Source organism: Rhipicephalus microplus, chromosome 5, assembly GCF_043290135.1.
Source record: "Rhipicephalus microplus isolate Deutch F79 chromosome 5, USDA_Rmic, whole genome shotgun sequence".
NCBI lineage: Eukaryota > Metazoa > Arthropoda > Arachnida > Ixodida > Ixodidae > Rhipicephalus > Rhipicephalus microplus.
The window spans coordinates 8868142-8888664 of record NC_134704.1 but is presented as its reverse complement, the minus strand read 5'-3'; the positions used below and the strand labels follow the sequence as shown (position 1 = coordinate 8888664).

The 20523-nt window shown below is 46.6% G+C and overlaps 1 protein-coding gene across 7 annotated transcripts in view; it reads left to right on the top strand.

The window, feature by feature from the left end:
• LOC119175044 (uncharacterized) overlaps nt 1-20523 on the top strand; it is an 86978-nt gene that overhangs the window by 2484 nt on the left and 63971 nt on the right. For all 7 annotated transcript variants that reach the window (XM_075894808.1, XM_075894806.1, XM_075894809.1 and 4 more), the window contains exons 2-6: nt 8611-8861; nt 10205-10373; nt 13890-13994; nt 17111-17239; nt 19650-19832. In XM_075894808.1, coding sequence (XP_075750923.1) covers nt 8611-8861; nt 10205-10373; nt 13890-13994; nt 17111-17239; nt 19650-19832 — 837 coding nt within the window. The remainder of the gene's footprint in view (nt 1-8610; nt 8862-10204; nt 10374-13889; nt 13995-17110; nt 17240-19649; nt 19833-20523) is intronic.

The following is a 20523-nucleotide window of genomic DNA, read 5'->3' as shown; positions in this document are numbered from 1 at the left end:
ATGAACTTCTCGTCAGATGGGTCCACCTACCTGCTTGTCGTCCCTACCACTCTTCGTTCTGAGGTGTTGCAAGCTTGCCACAACGAGGCAACATCTGGACATTTAGGTTACACGCGCACACTAAGCAGAGTTCGAGGGAGATATTACTGGCCTAGACTCACTGCTACCGTGAAGCATCATGTTCGGACCTGCCTCGATTGCCAGCTGCACAAGTCACCTCCAACGAAACGAGGCGGTTTGCTACACCCTGTCCAGATCCCGACAACGCCATTTGACCAGATCGGAATGGACCTTCTGGGCCCACTTCCCACCTCTAGTGTTGGTAACCACTGGGTTACAGTGGCGACCGACTACCTTACTCGCTACGCCGAGACAAAAGCCATCCAGAGAGGCACAGCAGAGGAGGTAGCCCGGTTCTTCATAGAGAACATTGTGCTGAGACACGGTGCGCCATCGATCGTTATAACAGATCGCGGAACTGCATTCACGGCCGCGCTTTTAGATCATGTGTTGGTGCTCAGCGGTACTATTCATCGCAAGTCGACAGCTTACCATCCACAAACCAACGGGTTGACCGAACGACTTAACAAAACTCTGGAAGACATGCTTTCAATGTATGTGGACTTCAAACTCAAAAACTGGGACGAGATTCTCCCTTACATAACGTTCGCATACAATACTGCGAAACAAGAAACCACACGGATGACCCCATTCAGCCTTGTTTACGGACGAGAAGTAAGAACGATGTTAGACGCGATGCTGCCACACGAATGCGATGACAACGAAACGAGTGCTGACGCGTTTACTCAACGCGCAGAGGAAGCCAGGCAGCTCGCACGTCTGCGAATATACCAACAGCAAGAGTACGACACAGGCCGCTATAACCAACGTCATACACCTGTAACGTACGAAACTGGGGACAGGGTATGGGTGTGGACGCCTGTACGAAGACGGGGACTATCTGAAAAATTGCTCAAAAAGTACTTCGGACCTTATCGAGTGCTGCGACGATTAAGTGAGGTTACCTATGAAGTCGTCCCGGATAGTGGTTTTGGGACGTTAGACTTCACAAATCTATCAATCAATCAAACTTTTTATTAGTCAATGCAGGAAAAACACTAATGATAGAATTTGTAAACGTGCCTGAAACATAAAGGCATAAACAGTGACTTCGCCCTGAAATGATTTTTAACTAGTTGGTCCAACGACATGTTTTCGTCGAGAAACTCTTGTACCGTAACCCACGTGGACTCTCTTCACCTCCCTAATGATTCGGTTCATGAAGAATGACGCTAAAGGAATCGACCACCTGAAAATCTCATCCAAATGCCCAGTGGGTAGAATGTGTTTGGTCAGCTGGTGCGGGCCCATTCATCGCTACGTTTATATTAATTTGATACCTTGCAGCTGCAAAGTCATTTGCTGTAGAATTGTGTGCAGTCCTTTTAACAGAGAAGCTTTTCAAACCGACCGTAAGTCGATGCAGAGCGAACAGAAAACTGTCACCATCGAGAAACCGGCACGCACTCGCTTCGTCCTCTACGCCTACTTCTGCCTCGCCCTCGGAACACATTCGATTATTTGGCCGACTCGGGATGCAGTAACTCTGGGGCAACACAACGACTACAGATAGAGTGCGAGAGAAAGGAAGAAAAAGAGAGAGAAAAGATGCAAAGGAGGAAGGAAGAAATTCTTCGCGAGGCGAGATTTTAACCCGCGATCTGAAGACGAGTGTCGTAACAGCCCTCCGCTGTTCGGGCACTCGAGCAGAGCATACCTATAAGAGAAGTGATGGTAAGCAGAAGAGAAAAAGAGAGGGGAGAGTAAATCATAGCATAGAAAGAAAGCGAAGACAGAAAGAGAAAGGAAGAGGAAACGAGAGAGAAAGAAAGAGGAAGGCAAGAAAGAGAAATATATGTAGAAATAAACAATAGAAATAAGCGCACATAAAAAAACAACAAACACAGCGAAGAGAAAAAGAAAAGTGAAGATGAAAGAAAAGAAAAATGAAGAGGAGCAAGGTTGGTCACCCAACTCCGCACTTCCTTCAGGCTTGGCAGCGCTAGTGCTAAGCTGCCCCAAGTTTTAAACACGAAAGTGTTTTATGCATGCTGGGGCTTACCAAGACTTCAATTACGTGTTTCCGTCACGGAAGTGACGCCGAAAAAGTGCAATCATAAGATTTAAAAAATGTGGCTGATTTCTTTTTTTAGGATTTGGTAAACACGAAAGTGAAACATGTCTTCACAGAGGTAGTTGAGCGCCTATTGTGCAGTGTTTCGCCACAAGACCCAAGCAATGAATGGTACAGCAACAAATTGCAAAGTCGCGCGAAGAACGGCAAGCAGCAGCAGCAGCTCGAAACTTGCAGCGCACACCTCAAGCAGAAAGCACGAACAAAATGAGCATACACAAGACGAATGTAGACTAACAGTCACAGCTCGACACTTGAAACGCGCTATATAAACAGAAACGAAGGTGCAACACACCCAATGGCGTGCTTGTGTATACATTAATAACGCGTAGCGTTAAAGAGCTCGTTTCGCACACTTTCGGTGTATGCGTCGGAGTCGATGTTAGCGTCGTTGGTTGGGAGCGAAAAATCATCTTTGCGAGACCAAAAAATCGAGAACTATGCAGCAAAAAAAAAAAACGCCAGGCCAGCGCAGAAGGCGCAGCACAGTTACAGCGAAAGCTCGAAGAGCGGACTTTCAGAACCTTTCCAAAACACTCATTGGGTAACTACTGCAAGCACACTTGCTTGATAACCACTAGGGCATTAATAATAATTTTGCGGGGGGGGGGGGTAGTAGGCCGGCATTCGCTATGCTATTTCTCTTCATTCTTCTGAGTAGCGGGGTATCCGCTAAACACTTGGAAGGAATTCTGTGCCAATCGTTCATGCAGTGGTTGACAACGATGAAGACTTATGCCTGAAGTGGGTATGTACCACACTTAATAGGGAACAAGAACAAGCTTTTGTAATGGATTGGATCATTGGACTACCCACTCGCTACGCTAATCGCATTCTGCGACAACTGGTTGTTCTTTCGCTGTTTTAAAACGCTTTATAAGTAGTATTAATGCGACTGCTTTCCCCACATCAAGCCTGCCTAAAGCAAGTTTGCCAATGAGTAAGAAGCAACGGCAGATCTCAGTGGTAGAATACTGGGCTAGCACACAGCGGGCTCGGGTTCGAACACCACTGTGTTATTGTTGCTAGGTTTATTTTTTCCGATTTCGAGCGATGTGGTTATGGACACCGGTGGCGGCGGTGGCGGTGTTCGACTGCGCGTGACCTGAGCTGTGATCTCATAACAGCTCTCGCTAAAAAATTAAAAAAATCCAGGCCTGAGTGTGGATTGAACCCGGGTCGTTTGCGGGGCAAGAGGGTGTTATACCACACAGACATGCCTCTGCTCTCGAATAGGGTGAAACGCACTTCCTCTGCTTCGAAATGCATTGAAAATAACTTTCATGCTTTTCAAGCACCCGCGTCCTGTATACATGCTTCACAATGCAACATGAAATATTGCCATAATAACGCATCGCACAAGCTGTCACAGGTCCCGTTGCCCCGCCGCGGTGGTCTAGTGGCTAAGGTACTCGGCTGCTGACCCGCAGGTCGCGGGTTCGATTCCCGGCTGCGGCGGCTGCATTTCCGATGGAGGCGGAAATGTTGTAGGCCCGTGTACTCAGATTTGGGTGCACGTTAAAGAACCCCAGGTGGTCAAAATTTCCGGAGTCCTCCACTACGGCGTCTCTCATAATCAAATGGTGGTTTTGGGACGTTAAACCCCCCAAATCAATCAACAGGTCCCGTTAATTAGGCAGGCGATCGCCGGGCTAATTCCAAGGGCCGAAGTATCGGCCCCCTGAACTGCAGCACGAAAGCGTGGACAATTTAGAGGTGGTCCTACTTGGCGCACCAGTGGACGCCGGCTGTGACCAAAAGAACAAGTCAGAGCCGAGTTGATAAACAAAACAAAATTATATTCTCAAATATGGCATATCAAACGATAAAGCACACTCGACAATAGTTCAGTATATGTCACCAATCAATCAACGTACTACAGAGTACAATCAGCTACACTCGAAACAACAGACACAAACAACAATGCGCGCTACAATGCAATCGCATGCATCGAACCACCAAGACACTTAAATACTAAAGAGTTCCAAAGCTAATTCAGTACAAAGGCCTCGGAACAAAGTATGAATGATACTCTTCCAAGAATCGCTCACTCAAACTACAGCGCTATTGTCGATCCGCTGCTCCCGAAGTTTCTCTTCCAGGAAACCTCGCGTCTTCAATTGGCCGCTCTCCAAGCACCAAACTTTTTCACTGGTAACATGTCGGCTTCCCTCGCGTTGCGATTGCAGGACGCGTCTTCGCTCTCTGGTGGTATTCTCACACTATTGTTCTGCTGGTAGCACCAGCCTTGACCCTTCAGGCGGAAATCCTCTTCATTACCTGCTTTGTCACTGATGACAGAAGTCTTCGCCGACACGGCGGAATCACCCTACGCACCCTTGCGCAAAACTTTCATCTCCTGCCTACGCACACGGGCGCAAACTTTCTTCTGCTGCTTTGTCACAAGGCACAAAACCTTCGCCGACGCGGCGGAAACACCCTATGAATACTGGCGCTAACTTTATTCTTCTCCTAATCTCCCTTCTCCGCTGCTCACTTAAATACCTTTTGCGCTAGATTCCAGAAAATTCTAATCATTTCGTCGGCGCGGTGCACAGCCAAGGCTGGCGAAACGGCGAGACGTTTCAGAAGCCGTCTGCGATACGTGACGCAACTCTGAATCACCACGCCCCATTCCCTCGAGATCTTTCCAGGGCTTGCTCGGCGGCCGATATGAGGAGGTTGGTCGGCGAAACTACGCTTCCGAGGCGGAAAGACGGTGCGCCCGGGAGTCTTTGAATGCTTGTTTTCTTCGCGTTGACCTTGAGGCGCCCCTGCGGCGCCCGGCCCGGTAACCGCCGCCAGAACTCGGCGGTGCACTCTCTTTCTGAGTGCTCGTTTGTGACACTGCCCCCTCCCCCCACTTTAAGAATAGTATCACATAATATTCAAAACCACACAAATGAGCGCGAACAGTCACCACATAACAACAGCCATAACACAGCCCATCGCTCATGGCGCGTCACATTCACAGTATAAAACACAATACAATTGCACATTGCAATTCGATCACACAACACATGAAATATAACCACAGCTACTTGACTACAGCTCTCCATCACACATTTTAAACAATACTAATGCACAAATGTCTGTCTTTACACAATTGTACAATCCTAAACATCACGTCGACGCAACAAACGGTTCGACTCCCTCGATATCCACTTGTGACACAGGATAACAACACAACACATTGAGGCTCCACACTGCCACGCGCACGGAAATCCAACCAAATCTCCTATCCTGTGCACTTAGTGCTGCGCGTGCGACCTTTCTTGCGGTGCTCGCTCGATCTCTTCTTTTTTTTTTCGTCCTGTTCCGGTGAGCCCTTCCAATCGACGGTATCTGAGGCTGCGTCTCAGCCATCGTTGACACTTTCGACACCGTTAACGGGTCGTAACGTTGAACCGATCTTGTCTGGTTATTCACCAGCTTGTTCACGTCACGACATTTGGCCTGGCTGGCCGACTCAGTCACCTTTTCACTGTTGGTCGATTGAGGTCGTGCTGCCGTAAGTCCAGCTGCACGGCACGTTCTCTCGTTTAACACGATCATCTCCAGATTCACCGTCTTTAGCACCCAGGCTTCACCTTGGGCTCGGGTGAAGTCCTTCACGGAAATTTTCTCCACTGTATCTCGCGGTCCCTGTGTCGGCGAGGGCTCCATCTTCGGGTCTTCCCCCGAACGTTCTGGATCGTTCGGCCCTCGCGCCCCATCGATGTTTTCCATGATGAGGTCGTAAAGGGGGTCGTCATACATAGGACAGAAACACTCCCGCTGAAGTAAGGAATTTCAGCCTCGATCTCTGCTTCAAGAAATATTTCAACCATGCTGTCAATTAGACAAACTGGTTTAGTTTTGCCTGTTAACTCACTCTCCCGTACCAAATTTCTCCGCACGATAACAGTAGAGCTACCGGTGTCTCTTAACACTGTAACCTTCTTGCCCGCAACTTTTCCAGGCAGCGTTCGCATTCCCTTCGTAACACCGGTTGGCTGTTTTGTCATTACAGCACCCACAATAGGAAGTTTCTTCCCATTTTTCAACTCTACGAATCCGTTGGTGGCGTCATCATCATCGGCTTTCGGTGCCACCTGCACATAGGCTACCTGGTGGGTTTTACTCACTCCGTTATATACGCCTGCTTTGTTCCCAGTCTGACCACATTTGAAACATTTTAAACTGTAGGGCTCGTTAAATTAGTTCTACAACTGTTAGCGCGATGACCCACTCGGTTACACAGAAAACATCGCGGAACACTCTCCAGAGCACGCTTCTTTCCTTCGGGTGCCGATTTCTTCGAATCTTCGGGACATTCCTTCTTAACCATGGCCAGATTCGTGCCACCTTGCGCTTCCAAAAATTGATCAGCCAATTCGAGCATGTCTTCAAGTGACTTAGCTCTCCTCTTGTTCAAGTACAGCGACAGACTTAGATGGCAACTGGTGAGAAATTGTTCTCTAATAGGGATCTCTTTAGGCTCATCATACTCCTGTGCTGTGACTTAAAGTTTGATCCATCTAACGAAATGATGGCTAAGTCGGGCGGCGTACTGCGTAGCCGTCTCACCATCAGCTGGTTTTCCTGTTCGAAATATGTCCCGGAAGCCTTCCACAGTGAATCTAAATCTCTTCAGTAAGACATCCTTCACTCTTGTATAGTTGGCTGCATCGGTTGGCGTCAGCCTCCCGTACACACTACGTGCTTCGCCACTCAAGCAAGTACTCAAAGCAGTTGCCCATTGATGTCCCGGCCAATTCTGGCTCCTTGCAATCGTCTGAAATCTGTGAAGATACGCGTCAAGGTCATCCTTCCTTTCATCAAATGCTACGAGCAGCTTGCTTGGGTTCAAACGGAAGCCATGATCTTCCCACTCGCTGCTTTCGACTCGAGCCTGGACGGGAGTTTCGTTTCGCTGTTGCAAGCGGAGCCGCTCGAGTTGCATCTTGTGCTGCCACTGCCGTTCTCTTTCAGCCATCTCCACCTCTTTTTCTTCTTTCACCCTCTCAGCTGCGAGCCTTTCTCCAGCTCCAACTTCAATTGCTGCTCTCTTTCCTTTTTAAGCTGTCACTCTTTTGCCCCTCTTTCTTCTTTTGCCATCTCAGCTGCTAACCCCTCTCTCTTTAACTCAACTGCTTTATCTTCATTGGCTCTCTCAGCTGCCAACTTCACTCTCTCTATCCAGCTCAGCTGCTTTTTTTTCCTTGGCCCTATCAGCTGCCAACCTCTCTCTCTCCAGCTCAGCTGTTTTTTTCCGCTTTGGCTCTTTCAACCGCCAACCTTTCTTTTTCCAGCTCAGCTGCCTTTTCTTCTTTGGCCCTCTCTTTCTCTTCTTTTTCCTTCTGGCTGACCCACATCCGTAGTTCAGTGCCAGATAGACCCGTCTTCTTACCAAGAGCTACTAACTTCTCCAGATCCATGGTGTCTCGCAAATAAAGCCTTGCCGCGTGCACAAAATATCTGCCTGAAGCAATCTGTCGAAACACTCTACACACTCGTTAACGAGAATACTGAGCAACACACAACAATTGTTCCGATAGCACTATGAACGACTCAAGGCTCTTTTCTCACTACTTTGGACACACTGTGCACCAATTAAATCCTGTCGCGGACGCCAGATTAATTGTCACAGGTCCCGTTCATTAGGGGGGTGATCGCCAGGCTGATTCCTAAGGCCGAAGTATCGGCCCCCCGAACTGCACCACGAAAGCGTGGACAATTTAGAAGTGGTCCTATTTTGCGCGCCAGCGGACGCTGGCTGTGGCCCAAAGAACAAGTCAGAGACAAGAGTTGATAAACAAAACAAATTATATTCTCAAATATGGCAGATGAAACAATAAACAAATATGTACACTCGACAATAGTTCAATACGATATGTCACCAATCAATCAACGTACTACACAGTACAATCAGCTACACTCGAGACTACACGACATTATTATAAGCTTTTTTCTCGAATGATTTCGAGGAACTGACGTGGATCTTTGTTAGAACATCTGCTTGCCTAGCATAGGGGAGTATCCCCATGCGAAACAAAGTTTTGTTATTATTTCTTTATCTGCATTTCTCAAATTTTCACTCACGATGCTAATTTCTCGCTCACAACCAACGATGCAGGCTCCAGAATTTCTACCAGAGGAGCTCTGCAAGCCTATCGCGTTTAAGACAGTACCAGTGCTCAACTATCACCCATGATTGTGTTGATGTTGAGTGAAAAGGCCCGATCTTCATATGCTTGCTCGTCATGTGTTTGTAATGATCGTAGAGAAAACTATCGTGATGTTTTTTCAATCATTCGCATAGCAGAGCCGTTGACCGAGAACATACATTATGAAGCACGAGTTCCTGGACATGCGTTCTAAAAGCGCGATATGTTCGAGCGAAGTCTCTAAAGTGTGGTTTGCCTGTTGTGCAGGCAGAAGCTCCGACATTGAAGATGGGCTGATCGGCTGCTGCGACGAAGGCAGCCAGTGGGGCGCTGCGCATTCGGGCTGCGATGGCCTCCCACTGCCACAGCTGCTGGCCACACAGTCTTGTCGCATCGCTCAGGAGATATGCTGCCGATCGTCGTTGCGGCAGAGGATGTGCGACGCCGGCAAAGACGCTGCACGTGCGGGCCTCCCCTGCCAGGACGTCCAGAGCACGTGCTCTGGCGACACTTACCGGGTAACTCCTACTGCGCGAGCGTGTTTTTCTATCTATCTATCTATCTATCTATCTATCTATCTATCTATCTATCTATCTATCTATCTATCTATCTATCTATCTATCTATCTATCTATCTATCTATCTATCTATCTGTCTGTCTGTCTGTCTGTCTGTCTGTCTGTCTATCTATCTATCTATCTATCTATCTATCTATCTATCTATCTATCTATCTATCTATCTATCTATCTATCTATCTATCTATCTATCTATCTATCTATCTATCTATCTATCTATCTATCTATCTATCTATCTATCTATCTATCTATCTATCTGTCTGTCTGTCTGTCTGTCTGTCTGTCTGTCTGTCTGTCTGTCTGTCTGTCTGTCTGTCTGTCTGTCTGTCTGTCTGTCTGTCTGTCTGTCTATCTATCTATCTATCTATCTATCTATCTATCTATCTATCTATCTATCTATCTATCTATCTATCTATCTATCTATCTATCTATCTATCTATCTGTCTGTCTGTCTGTCTGTCTGTCTGTCTGTCTGTCTGTCTGTCTGTCTGTCTGTCTGTCTGTCTGTCTGTCTGTCTGTCTGTCTGTCTGTCTCTGTCTGTCTCTATCTGTCTCTGTCTGTCTCTATCTATCTATCTGTCTCTATCTATCTATCTATCTGTCTCTATCTATCTATCTATCTGTCTCTATCTATCTATCTATCTGTCTATCTGTCTATCTATCTATCTATCTATCTGTCTGTCTGTCTGTCTGTCTGTCTGTCTGTCTGTCTGTCTATCAACTATCAACTATCAACTATCAACTATCTATCTATCTATCTATCTATCTATCTATCTATCTATCTATCTATCTATCTATCTATCTATATGTGTGTGTGTGTGCGTGTATGTATGTATGTATGTATGTATGTATGTATGTATGTATGTATGTATGTATGTATGTATGTATCTACGTATGTATGTATGTATGTATGTATGTATGTATGTATGTATGTATGTATGTATGTATGTATGTATGTATGTATGTGTGTATGTATGTATGTATGTATGTATGTATGTATGTATCTACGTACGTACGTACGTACGTATGTATGTACGTATGTATGTATGTACTTACGTACGCACGTATGTGTCTCTGTCTGTCTTGGGATCCTTGATTGGTTTCAATGGCCTTTCAAAGCGATTAAGTTTTATTTGTTTGTAGGCAGTATATTCGTAATATAAATAGCGGTAGGCTCTCAAGGTGTTCGGTTGTTTCGTAGAGCGTGTATTTTCGTATGGCCCGTTTACCAAGGCCATTTGCGCACCAGCACAAACCACGTAATTCTCACTTGTATGGTACGTGCAGGACTGCTGCGACGGCTGTCGCCTTGGCTTGGCGGCCGCGAAGGAAGGGGCTCCGTGCCGACCGCAGACATTCTCGCTGGGCCTTCCCTGGGACGACGCATTCTACCAGTGCTGCTCGGGAAGGGACGACCTGCCTGACGACGCCCCTCCAGCGGCTCACGATAACCATGGTACGAACTGCAGGCACACCTGCTCAGCGTCGCATTTTGGAGTTATTATATTGCCATGATAACCGCATGCATTGGGGCAGGTTGTTTCATGATTACACGGTACTGAACTAATGGGACCAAGGAAAGAAACTGACTGACCGATAATAAGATGTGTTTTATTCTTCCAGTCAGCAGATGTGATATCCTAACATTGTAAAGATTGTTGTGAAGCAAATATCTACTGATATATAACATATACAGGGTGGTTAAAGTGTCGCACAGCATGATTTAAAAAAAGAGGATTATCGTTAAGTGAAGTGCACCCAGTGCATATTGTTCCCGGCATACTGTTGCAGCCGCTAATAATTTGTTTTGTTACTGAGGTAGGGCCTACAGTTTAGTCCTAACTATATTTCTTACTCGAACGATGCTCACGTAATCGTTAAAATGTCAGTGACAAATATGTAGGCATGATTAAATGGCATGTTGCGCTATTTTCAACAGAGTGCTTCGTGCTTGGGCGGTGCGTCTTGGCACTGGGTCCTCTACTTGGGCGTGGCTGGCAGTTACGACAGCCCATTGTTAGAGGGACCTGTCAGTGACACTCAGGATTGAACAAAATTCACTGTCTGTCTGTCTGTCTGTCTGTCTGTCTGTCTGTCTGTCTGTCTGTCTGTCTGTCTGTCTGTCTGTCTGTCTGTCTGTCTGTCTGTCTGTCTGTCTGTCTGTCTGTCTGTCTGTCTGTTTTTGGTTGATTGAAAAAAGCCCGCGAGAATTTCAAAATGACACGTCACTTGGATGCAGCGTGCATCTCGAAGGAGCTTTCTTAGTCAAGATCACTGTGAGTTAGCAAGTCAAGATTTGTAGGTGGCGCGTAGACACGTGTTATTTTTCGCACCTCGCGTACTTCATTTATCTGCTGGGGAAAATGGGTGCGTAGTTATTTCATTGCTTAATATTGTGCCGTTAGATCTGATTCGAACATAGCTACATATGCCTCATTAACATTTTAACGACTAGGTGAGCATTTCTCGAGTTCTAAACATAATTTGCTAAATAAATGATCATCATTAACGAAAAAAAAATTAGTGATTACTGCAATATACTTGGTACCGATTGTTCTTCACGTATGACCACGCCCCTCTACTTTTTTTAAGAAATCGTGCTGAGGGATATTTTGGACACTCTCAATATAATCCACCACTTCGGACATAGTCTTCTATACATATGCTGACTTGACGAACAAGACACATTTGGTCGTTAGTCAGCGCATAGCCTCACCAGAGGTGTTCACATTCTCATGTTCGGATTTTTAGAGTCCGTCAATACGAGTGGAATCGGGAACAGTAACTGTGCAAACACACGGGTCAGAGAAAAAAAAAATGACCCCCCCCCCCCCCCTCTCCTTGCTCCACGCTCCCCGAAGGGAATCGTGAGGAAATGCGGATGTTGCGTAATGGCCATGACGGTGTTTCGCCCGTGAGAACCCAGCACTAGAAAAATATTTTTTTTCTGTTTTTTTTTCTTACTATGTGCAGCCAATAGCGCCGTTTGCTGCGGTTCGCCGCACGTGGCGTTTTTCTGTCATGGGAAACGCGCTATACGTTTCCAGCTCTAGTAGCTAGCGCGCACGGTTAAAAAACACGTTGAGAACGCGCTGTTTTCAGGCTGTGCCAAGGCAGCACAAGCGCTACAAATGCGTTTCAAACTCACTGCTTTGAGGTGGTGGCAAGTCACATTCAAGTCAGGAAGGTGGGGGCTCCGGCTGCTATAGGGTTGAGGATAAGCGCGTATGGCCGCAGCTGTTGATGACAGCTGCCGACGCCGAAGCATGACTTGGGGGGGCGGGGGGCTGCGGTTGCTAGGGGCGCGCTGCTCCTATGGGAGAGGGCGGTGGACGGATTCCGGCAGACGCCTGACATAGTCCGACTAATAAATGCATTCACATTTAGAAAACAAGGAGACGTGTTACTTAAGATTGGTGCAGTTAATGAGACGAATGCTGAGGGTGTATTGGAAAACTATTTATTGTACCCGCTGCCATGCCCATGTGTCATGCACCACGAGTCAGCTGACGTGATTAGGCCTAGCCCCATCCAGGATATGCAAACGCAGCTGGTGAGTACGATACAATTATATTTCCGGTTCTCCTACGTCTCGTTATTGGGACAAACCACGTTGTTCGGTTATCACTATCGCGTTTCATCTGGTTGCATCAGTGCGCAGTAAACCAACCAAGCTCTGAATGTCTAAATGAAGGTTGAATAAGAGACGATACCTAATGAAACCAACAGAGAACGAAGTCAAGGACGGCGCACAGGGGACATTATTTGTACTGCCTAACTGTATGATGTTATAGTAACGTTCTGCACATGCTTTGTATATGTTTCACTATTTTGCCAGTGTGAACTATGACGTGCCGCTGCGTGGTTCTACTACATGCGGAGACTGTCTGCACCTCAACATACTGTTGGCTCGGCTGACTACAAAACCAACAAAACCTTGCTTTCCCTGCGCCATGTTGCATGTGATTACTTATGTCGGCCCACTCCGTAAGACCTGTAACATTGCTCGTATTTTTCTCCTTTTGTGGAAACTGACTTATTTACCGCGGAAGAGAATGAGTATCACAACTAGCAGTGGGCCTAGAGTCTCGATAAAATGTTAAAGGCGCCGTGCAACACTTTTTAAAGTAGCTATGGAATTGATTCAATAAAAGAGTTTATTGTCTCACGAATTCACCGCCGCTATGTTTTTTTTTTTATAATATGTTCTGTAAGAGCGGAGTTACAAATGTGTGTCCCACGCTGCAATTGCATTCTCTATTCCCTCGTCCAAACGAAAACACTGTAACCTAAGCAGGGAGGGATGACACGGGGAAAGAAAATACGTCATACGCAATTCGTGACCTTCAGCACTTCATCTTTTTTTTTTTTACGCGGTTTTCCAGTTTTATCGCGCGCGCACGCATGGACAAGGCGCGACGTCCTGCGGCGGTTCCTGCAACGCCCGAACGGGTCATGCTCAATTCAGCCAATGGCTGATACAGCGACTGTGACGACTGAATCATGAGCTTGTTCCGCAATTTGTCAAGATAAGGAAAAGTAGTTTTTAGATGACTCAGAGAATTTATTGTGAATTTAAGGCCGCGTACTGCGCTATAATACTTGGTTCGCGTATTCTCAGGAGCTTCTGCTACAGATCAGCAGCGCTTTCCGACCATGCTCAAAAAGTGATGCAGGACCCCTTTCATACATACATTTCAGTTTTGCTAGAAATTGGCGCAGCAGGCCGAAGAGCTCGGGTTTCTCAAAAATAGGGTTAGAAAAAGAGGCAGAGTTTGTGTATTCTTGGTACAAGCACATATTTTCTGGTATCTCGCGATGGGATGCTTCATGATTTACCTGCAAAGTACAGACGAGTTTGTGGTGTCATGTTTCATATACTGTAGAGCTGTCTGTGAAATGCGCTCCACGGTCATATAAAGCGCACATGTTCCTTTGCACAAATGGTTGACACAGAATTTTGCCTTCTTAGTGCCTGCAGGTCCCGGCGACAGAAGAAGCGATGTGCCAGCATGCCCGATAGGCCAGGAACTTCACAACAACGGCCGAAGCTGCGTGCCCGTCAAGTCGGGCAATGGTACATATCAATACGACAATTCTGCCGCCCATCTGTCTAGAAAGTATTACCCTCTTCTACTTCATCCTATAGAACAGCGCTGCCTTCCTTGCCCATATTATTTTAACATGAAAGTGTTTTATGCGGGTGTGCACTACGACTTCAGTTACGTTTTTTCGTCACGGATATGACGTTGATAAAATGGACGCTAACGGACGATTAAGAAAAAAAAATGGCAGCATATCCACGAAGTGAATGATGGAGAGTAGGGCGAAGCATCCGTCCGTTCATTCGTTCTTGCTTCCGTCCGTCTATGCGTGCTTCTGTGTGGCCGCCCGTGCGTCCATCCGCCCGTCCGTGCATGCGTCTGTTCGTGCGTCTGCACGTCCATCTGTGCGTTCGTCCCTGCGTCCGTCCATGCGTCCATCCGTCCGTGCAGCCATCCATGCGTCCGTCCATGCATATGTCTGTGTGTCCGTTCGTCCACTTATTCAACACTCCAAGTACCACCATCTCGCATCTTTTCATCATATATTCCCCATATAGAAGCACCGCCATTCAGCGAACATTCCAAGGACTGAACGAGAGGAGGCACACGCATACTTTCTTTCGGGTTGCGCTTCGTGTCTATATACTTCCCGCCTTTAACCACCTCGGGTTCATGGTATATACTAGCTCATGGTATATTCATGGCACTGCGGCCCAACGCTCGCTAAACTTTTCTAAAACCAAGGAGGTTACGCCCAGCGAGTATAACGCAGCAACCCTTTCTTGTCAGATAGTGCTCAATGTACATGCCAATGGCATGCTAATGGGGAATGAGAGACAGGAGAATTCGGCTTTTAGTTAACGTGCACGCTGTGATTTTTTTTTTTATTGTTCAACAACGCACAGAAGAAATCTCCCACCGGCACCACCTTTGAGGTCAAAATAGAAGACTGGTTACACACTACGACTACTACTACTCACTAAGCTAACAAGACACGACACTTCACAAACGTGCCTTACATCTCTCACACAATCTCTCGAAAGGCGCTTTCTGTTGGAGGGGCTAAGTGGGGTGGTGTTGTGCCGTCATCGGTTATCGGCCAAGGAAAGTAATGTGGCGTAACACTTGGTAGCGCAGATAGAGATCGATTCGACAACGACGAAGTTAAAGCAGAGCCTCGATGATTTGCAGTCTCGGGCGCCACGGTTTAAGTATTTTCATGCCAGCGAAAAACACTGGCCTCACTAGCATCGCGGTGTCGCCCGAGACGCAATTACGTCGTTCGCTTTTAGCTTCGTGTTGGTGTGTGACGGCTCGCTGTCCGTACAGCTTCTGCATGCTTTAAGTGTGCTTCTCCGCCACCGGCTGCTTCGAGTACTACAGCCATCACTACTAATACTGCTCCAATAACTGCTGCGGAAAGACAAAGATGTCGACGGGTAAAGGTCGTGCCCTCGTGGAGCGAGACAGGGGCCAGTGGGACGTGCAACGCCTGCGCGCGGTTGCGAATCAAGCTACGAACCTGTCTCCCATATTGTCAATACGTAGTGTCGTAGTGTATGCATAAGCACAGGCGTAGGCTTCCCTGTTGTTCGGGAGCGCACACCAAATCGTTTCTCTTCTTAATTGGCAGCGCTTTGAAGAAGTGATTATCGGGCACTGGTGTTCATCAGGTTCCTGTTGTCATGTTTGTGCGGGATTTACGATACGCTGTGTTCAGGTATATAAAGTCGCGGAGTCATGACGTGGACGAAGGGAGTATAGACTCGATGCTGCAGGTGAAACTGTTTATTCGGCCGAACTTGTGGTCAGTAAACTGAAGGTGCTATTACAGCAATACGCAGGTACTGATAGCGGTGAACACAACGTCGACCGTCGATCAACTGACAAGTGGTGAGGCGCGTCGGCATTTGTACACGTGTCATCGAATATTCTAGCGTTGTCGTAAGTGGTGACGTAGGTTCCTGAATAATGTGAATGTTCACGAAGTGGGCGTAATCTTAACGAAATGATCTACTGCAGTTATGAAGCTTCTCGAACACTGAGGCATGGTTTGCGCTGAGAATCATTAACAGTAAAACGGGGCGATAGCAAAACTCAAAGAGGGAATGTACTAATATGCTTAACTAACGATCATGGGTGTTAATGGTTAACTAACGATCATGGCCGATAGTGGTCGTGATAGATATGAGCCACTGGGTGTCAACGCGGGTGCACCCACGTCAAGCGGAGGTGCTAAACATCAGTAGACATTGTAAGAAGTTTTCATACATCACTGCGATATGAGCACTTATGTGAAGACATATTTCACTTTCGTGCATGTTATACCGATTCCTATGACGGAGGGATCAGATATGTTTTTTTAAACTTCATTTAGTGATCTTGCTCAACCGCTAACTCTTGCAATTACGTGGCCGGCTTACGCATATGCTTGAGACGCTTTAGGTCATAAATGACTGATGTTAAGTTTGGTGAAGTAGTGTCAGTATTTTATGCAAAGAGGGGTATTCCAGAACTTCTGCAGCACCGGCTTAAAGTAATCAACTTTGTGGTTCAGGGACGTGTTATATTTACACTTTGTTCTCTGATACATTATTCAAGCCTGTGTAGGAACCAAACATTTGTTCAGAAAAGGCAAGTTTGGAACGTAATGCTTATTGGAAAACATCCAACCATACGTGACGAATAAAACCACCGAAATCAGCTTACGCTACTCGTATCATTGGTGAAACGCGCGAGGAATGTTTGGTGGACGAGAAAATGTACAAAAAGGATATATTGGGGACAACTCTATACCTTGAAGTTACCGCAAAAATAGCCGTGACGCCACAAATTTTGATGGCGTCTGCTGGAAGTTTCATGGTTCTGTGAAAATGAACTGTATTGGTCGTCGAAGAAGGCTATGAACACAGTGCGCCAAGTTACAGAAAATTTTTTGAGCTTGTGTGTCTGAAATGCGTAAAATATTTTGAAAAACCCGCGATGTCACGCTCACCTTATGTGCAGAAATTTCGGCGCAAAATTTAGAACTGAATCCTCGAAGCGTGATTTTTTCTTCTATTAGTAGACGCATAACAGCGAAATTATTGAACTTAGAATGACAGTGAGTGTTTTCAGACGTCCTCATTACGTACCTTCGCCTTTGCAGGCGGCAACCATGAGCGGCAATGTGACCGGAACAATCAATGCGAACAACTTTGTCACATGGTGGACTCTTCACCAGTTTGCGAATGCCACGAAGGATATCGCCTGAGGGATGACCTGACCACTTGTGCGGGTAATGCTGCACTTTCGTCGTTCATTGTAGTACATGCATGAAGTGCGGCCATTGATGCCGCTTTCGCGTAGACGTGCTGAAGAGATTGGGGCCCACCTATAAATTTCGAAGGTAAAGGAAGCCTGCCACATAACTTTTAGTTATGTGGCAGGCTTAGCATCTTTAGTTCTAGGCTTTTCGGCTTCTTCTGTCGTCACAACAACGGGTATGTGCCACGATGGGTAAATCCCACCACTTACCTCCACTAAAAGAGGCAACAGTTAGCCGAACGTCGTTGGTGGCACTGATACATGCCGTAGAGTAAGCCGGGCATGCAGGAGAGAAGAATGGAAGCACCACAATTCCGGCACACTTTCCTGACGACGTTAGTGGAGTGGAAGCAACCTTCCCAACATGTCCGGTTTCAGGTGTGGGACCTCATCGTAAGAATCTCTCCGGAAACACTGCATGCTGTCCCTATGAGTTTCATGTTAGTAGAACACCTTTCCCTACGTGCTTCGACCCTCCCCAGTCACCGTCATTGTTTAATGTGCAGGGTTGCATGCCCATGCAGTTTTTTGACGAGGCTCCTGATGTCGCGTTCCAAGCAATGCTTACTAACCACCGAGGGAATGCAGGGACCAAAGGCAGGCCTTCGCAAAAGTGCGTAACTGCTTCATCTTAAAGCGCAGCTCTTGAGCGCCCGTTTGATGAACCTGAAAAGTGACCGATAGAGATGAAAGTATAGAATTAGAAAGTAATACCCCAGGATCACATGGGATTTGAACCCGAGCCAAATACATGGCAGTCGAGTACTCTCTACCACCGACACACGTGGGGGTGCTTGAGTGCTCGAAACTTGTCCCAGAACACACACACACACACGCACACGCATGCGCACACACACGCACGCGCACACACACGCACGCGCACGCACGCGCACGCACGCGCACGCACGCGCACGCACACGCACGCGCACGCACACGCACGCACACGCACGCACACGCACGCACACGCACGCACACACACGCACACACACGCACACATACATACATACATACATACATACACACATACACACATACATACATACATACATACATACATACATACATACATACATACATACATACATACATACATACATACATACATACATACATACATACATACATACATACATACATACATACATACATACATACATACATACATACATACATACATACATACATACATACATACATACATACATACATACATACATACATACATACATACATACATACATACATACATACATACAGAGTGCCCCAGCCATCTTTAGCCATATCATGTTGCTGAATGTTGCCTAGAGTTAGTCAGACTACTTTCTGTTTTTTTTAATATTGTTTAATTAGATCTTTTTAATTAGCTAACTTTTGAAGGAACGAAGATAGATTAAAAATTTCAATGAGAAAGTTGTAGATAGGTTTCCAAAACGTCTGATTAGACAGTTTCAAACTTTACATACGTTATTTATTAGTGTTTTCCTGCGAACGTCTCGTGTTTGGAGGGATTTTTGCCCGAGCCGACTTGGTCATGCTGGCTGGCTTTGTACGAACAATAACCTGCCGTAGTAAACCTTTCTACCTGTTGCTGTTTACACAACAATTGCCTTTGTATTCCACCTCTGGGCGAAGGCTTCAGTGAAGTCCGTTCGACTGCTCGCCGCTCTCGGCTACCGCTACCATCGCAACACAACCCACAAATTAACACCGCACGTATTGAGGGGCACCGCCAAAGTATGTGCTCTAAATCGCACGTTCCCCCGCAGCGAGGACACTGTGAGGACACTGCGCGATAGCACTATGCTGTCTATACTTCACAAAATTATGATCGACGGCGTAAACCTGGTATCAGCAACTGTCTGCTCCTCGCGCAGTAGTGTTATGTGGCCCCCGGCATGACTTCAACCCAGCTTCCTTTATCTGATATCGAGATTGCAATTTTGTCGAAAAACGAGGCTTTCGCTTGAAACCTACGTGTATGATCGGAACAGTGTGACATGTGCACGGAAAACAAACACGAATTCTAATCTCTCTTTGCAACTTCATCGAACTTTTTCTCTGCGTATGTAAAGCCTTTCCCCCCCTTCCCTCAAACTGCCATGCGGCCCGCCACTGTGTCTGCTTCATGCTACTTGGCCCTCCTTCTCAAAATGTTCTTGACCCCTGATGCAGCCGACAACTTGGGGAAAGCCAAAACTTGAAAACATGCCCCAACAAGAAGCACGAAATTGGCATCAGGTGGTACCGTCGGGGTTGCTCTATTGCGAAGACGCTGTTCTCTTTCAGCCTGGACATGACGGTGATACTTGGTTCCCACTGATGGTGCACGTGTGTATTATGCGTAAAACCATCGCTTCAGAAGTGATCTATTCTCTTCGCAGACATCGACGAATGCTCTGAGGGAAGGGACGACTGCGACGAAACCCGAGAACACTGCATGAACATACCGGGAAGCTTCAAATGCATACTCAAGGCAGACAACGTTGCCCTGCCGGACGCCGGTGGAGACGTGCCCCAGTGCGAAGCTGGTTTCAAGTACAACACTGCCATCAAAGACTGCATAGGCGAGTTAAACGAGAACTGTGCTTTTTTGTGTGCCTTACACGCAACATACTCTCACTTTCACGATTGCTAATGATTAGTTCATCTGATCAGGCTAATACACATGTATTTTATGCCCGAATTCACTACGTGGGGATATTTATCAAGAGATTGCTTCTCAGTTTTTACCTGCGACCTTCGAATAACGCGTCCGGGGCTCAACCACTGAGCAGCGCCTCCGCTGATCTATGGCGGTGGTCATCCCTCCGTCCACTTGATATGGCGTATATGTACAAAAATGTGGGAGTGTCGGTCTGCACCACCAGTAGCCATTACGTCGAGTGGAGAAGATTTTTTTTAGAGCATCGGAATAATATTGTGTCTAACGAAAAAAAAAAAGACAACCTAAATTTACCCTTCTTTCCTTCACCAAAGACAAGTGTTGCTGTCAATGGTTTTGAAATTTCAGCTAAACTTACGCTGCAGTATTGGTACGCATTGCGTGATGTTAGTGGAGAAAAGGTCTTTGTAAACAAAGACCAGCTATTTCATATAAGTCGGCAACAACTGGTCATAAGACAAGCATGCACTCTATTACACATAAAGTGTTGCGAGGCTAGCTTGTGTCGCGCTATATATAGATTTATTTATTTTCGGATAAGAACAAGTAGTCTCACTCATACAGCCGCGTCCACGTCTGTGCAGAGCGCTCGA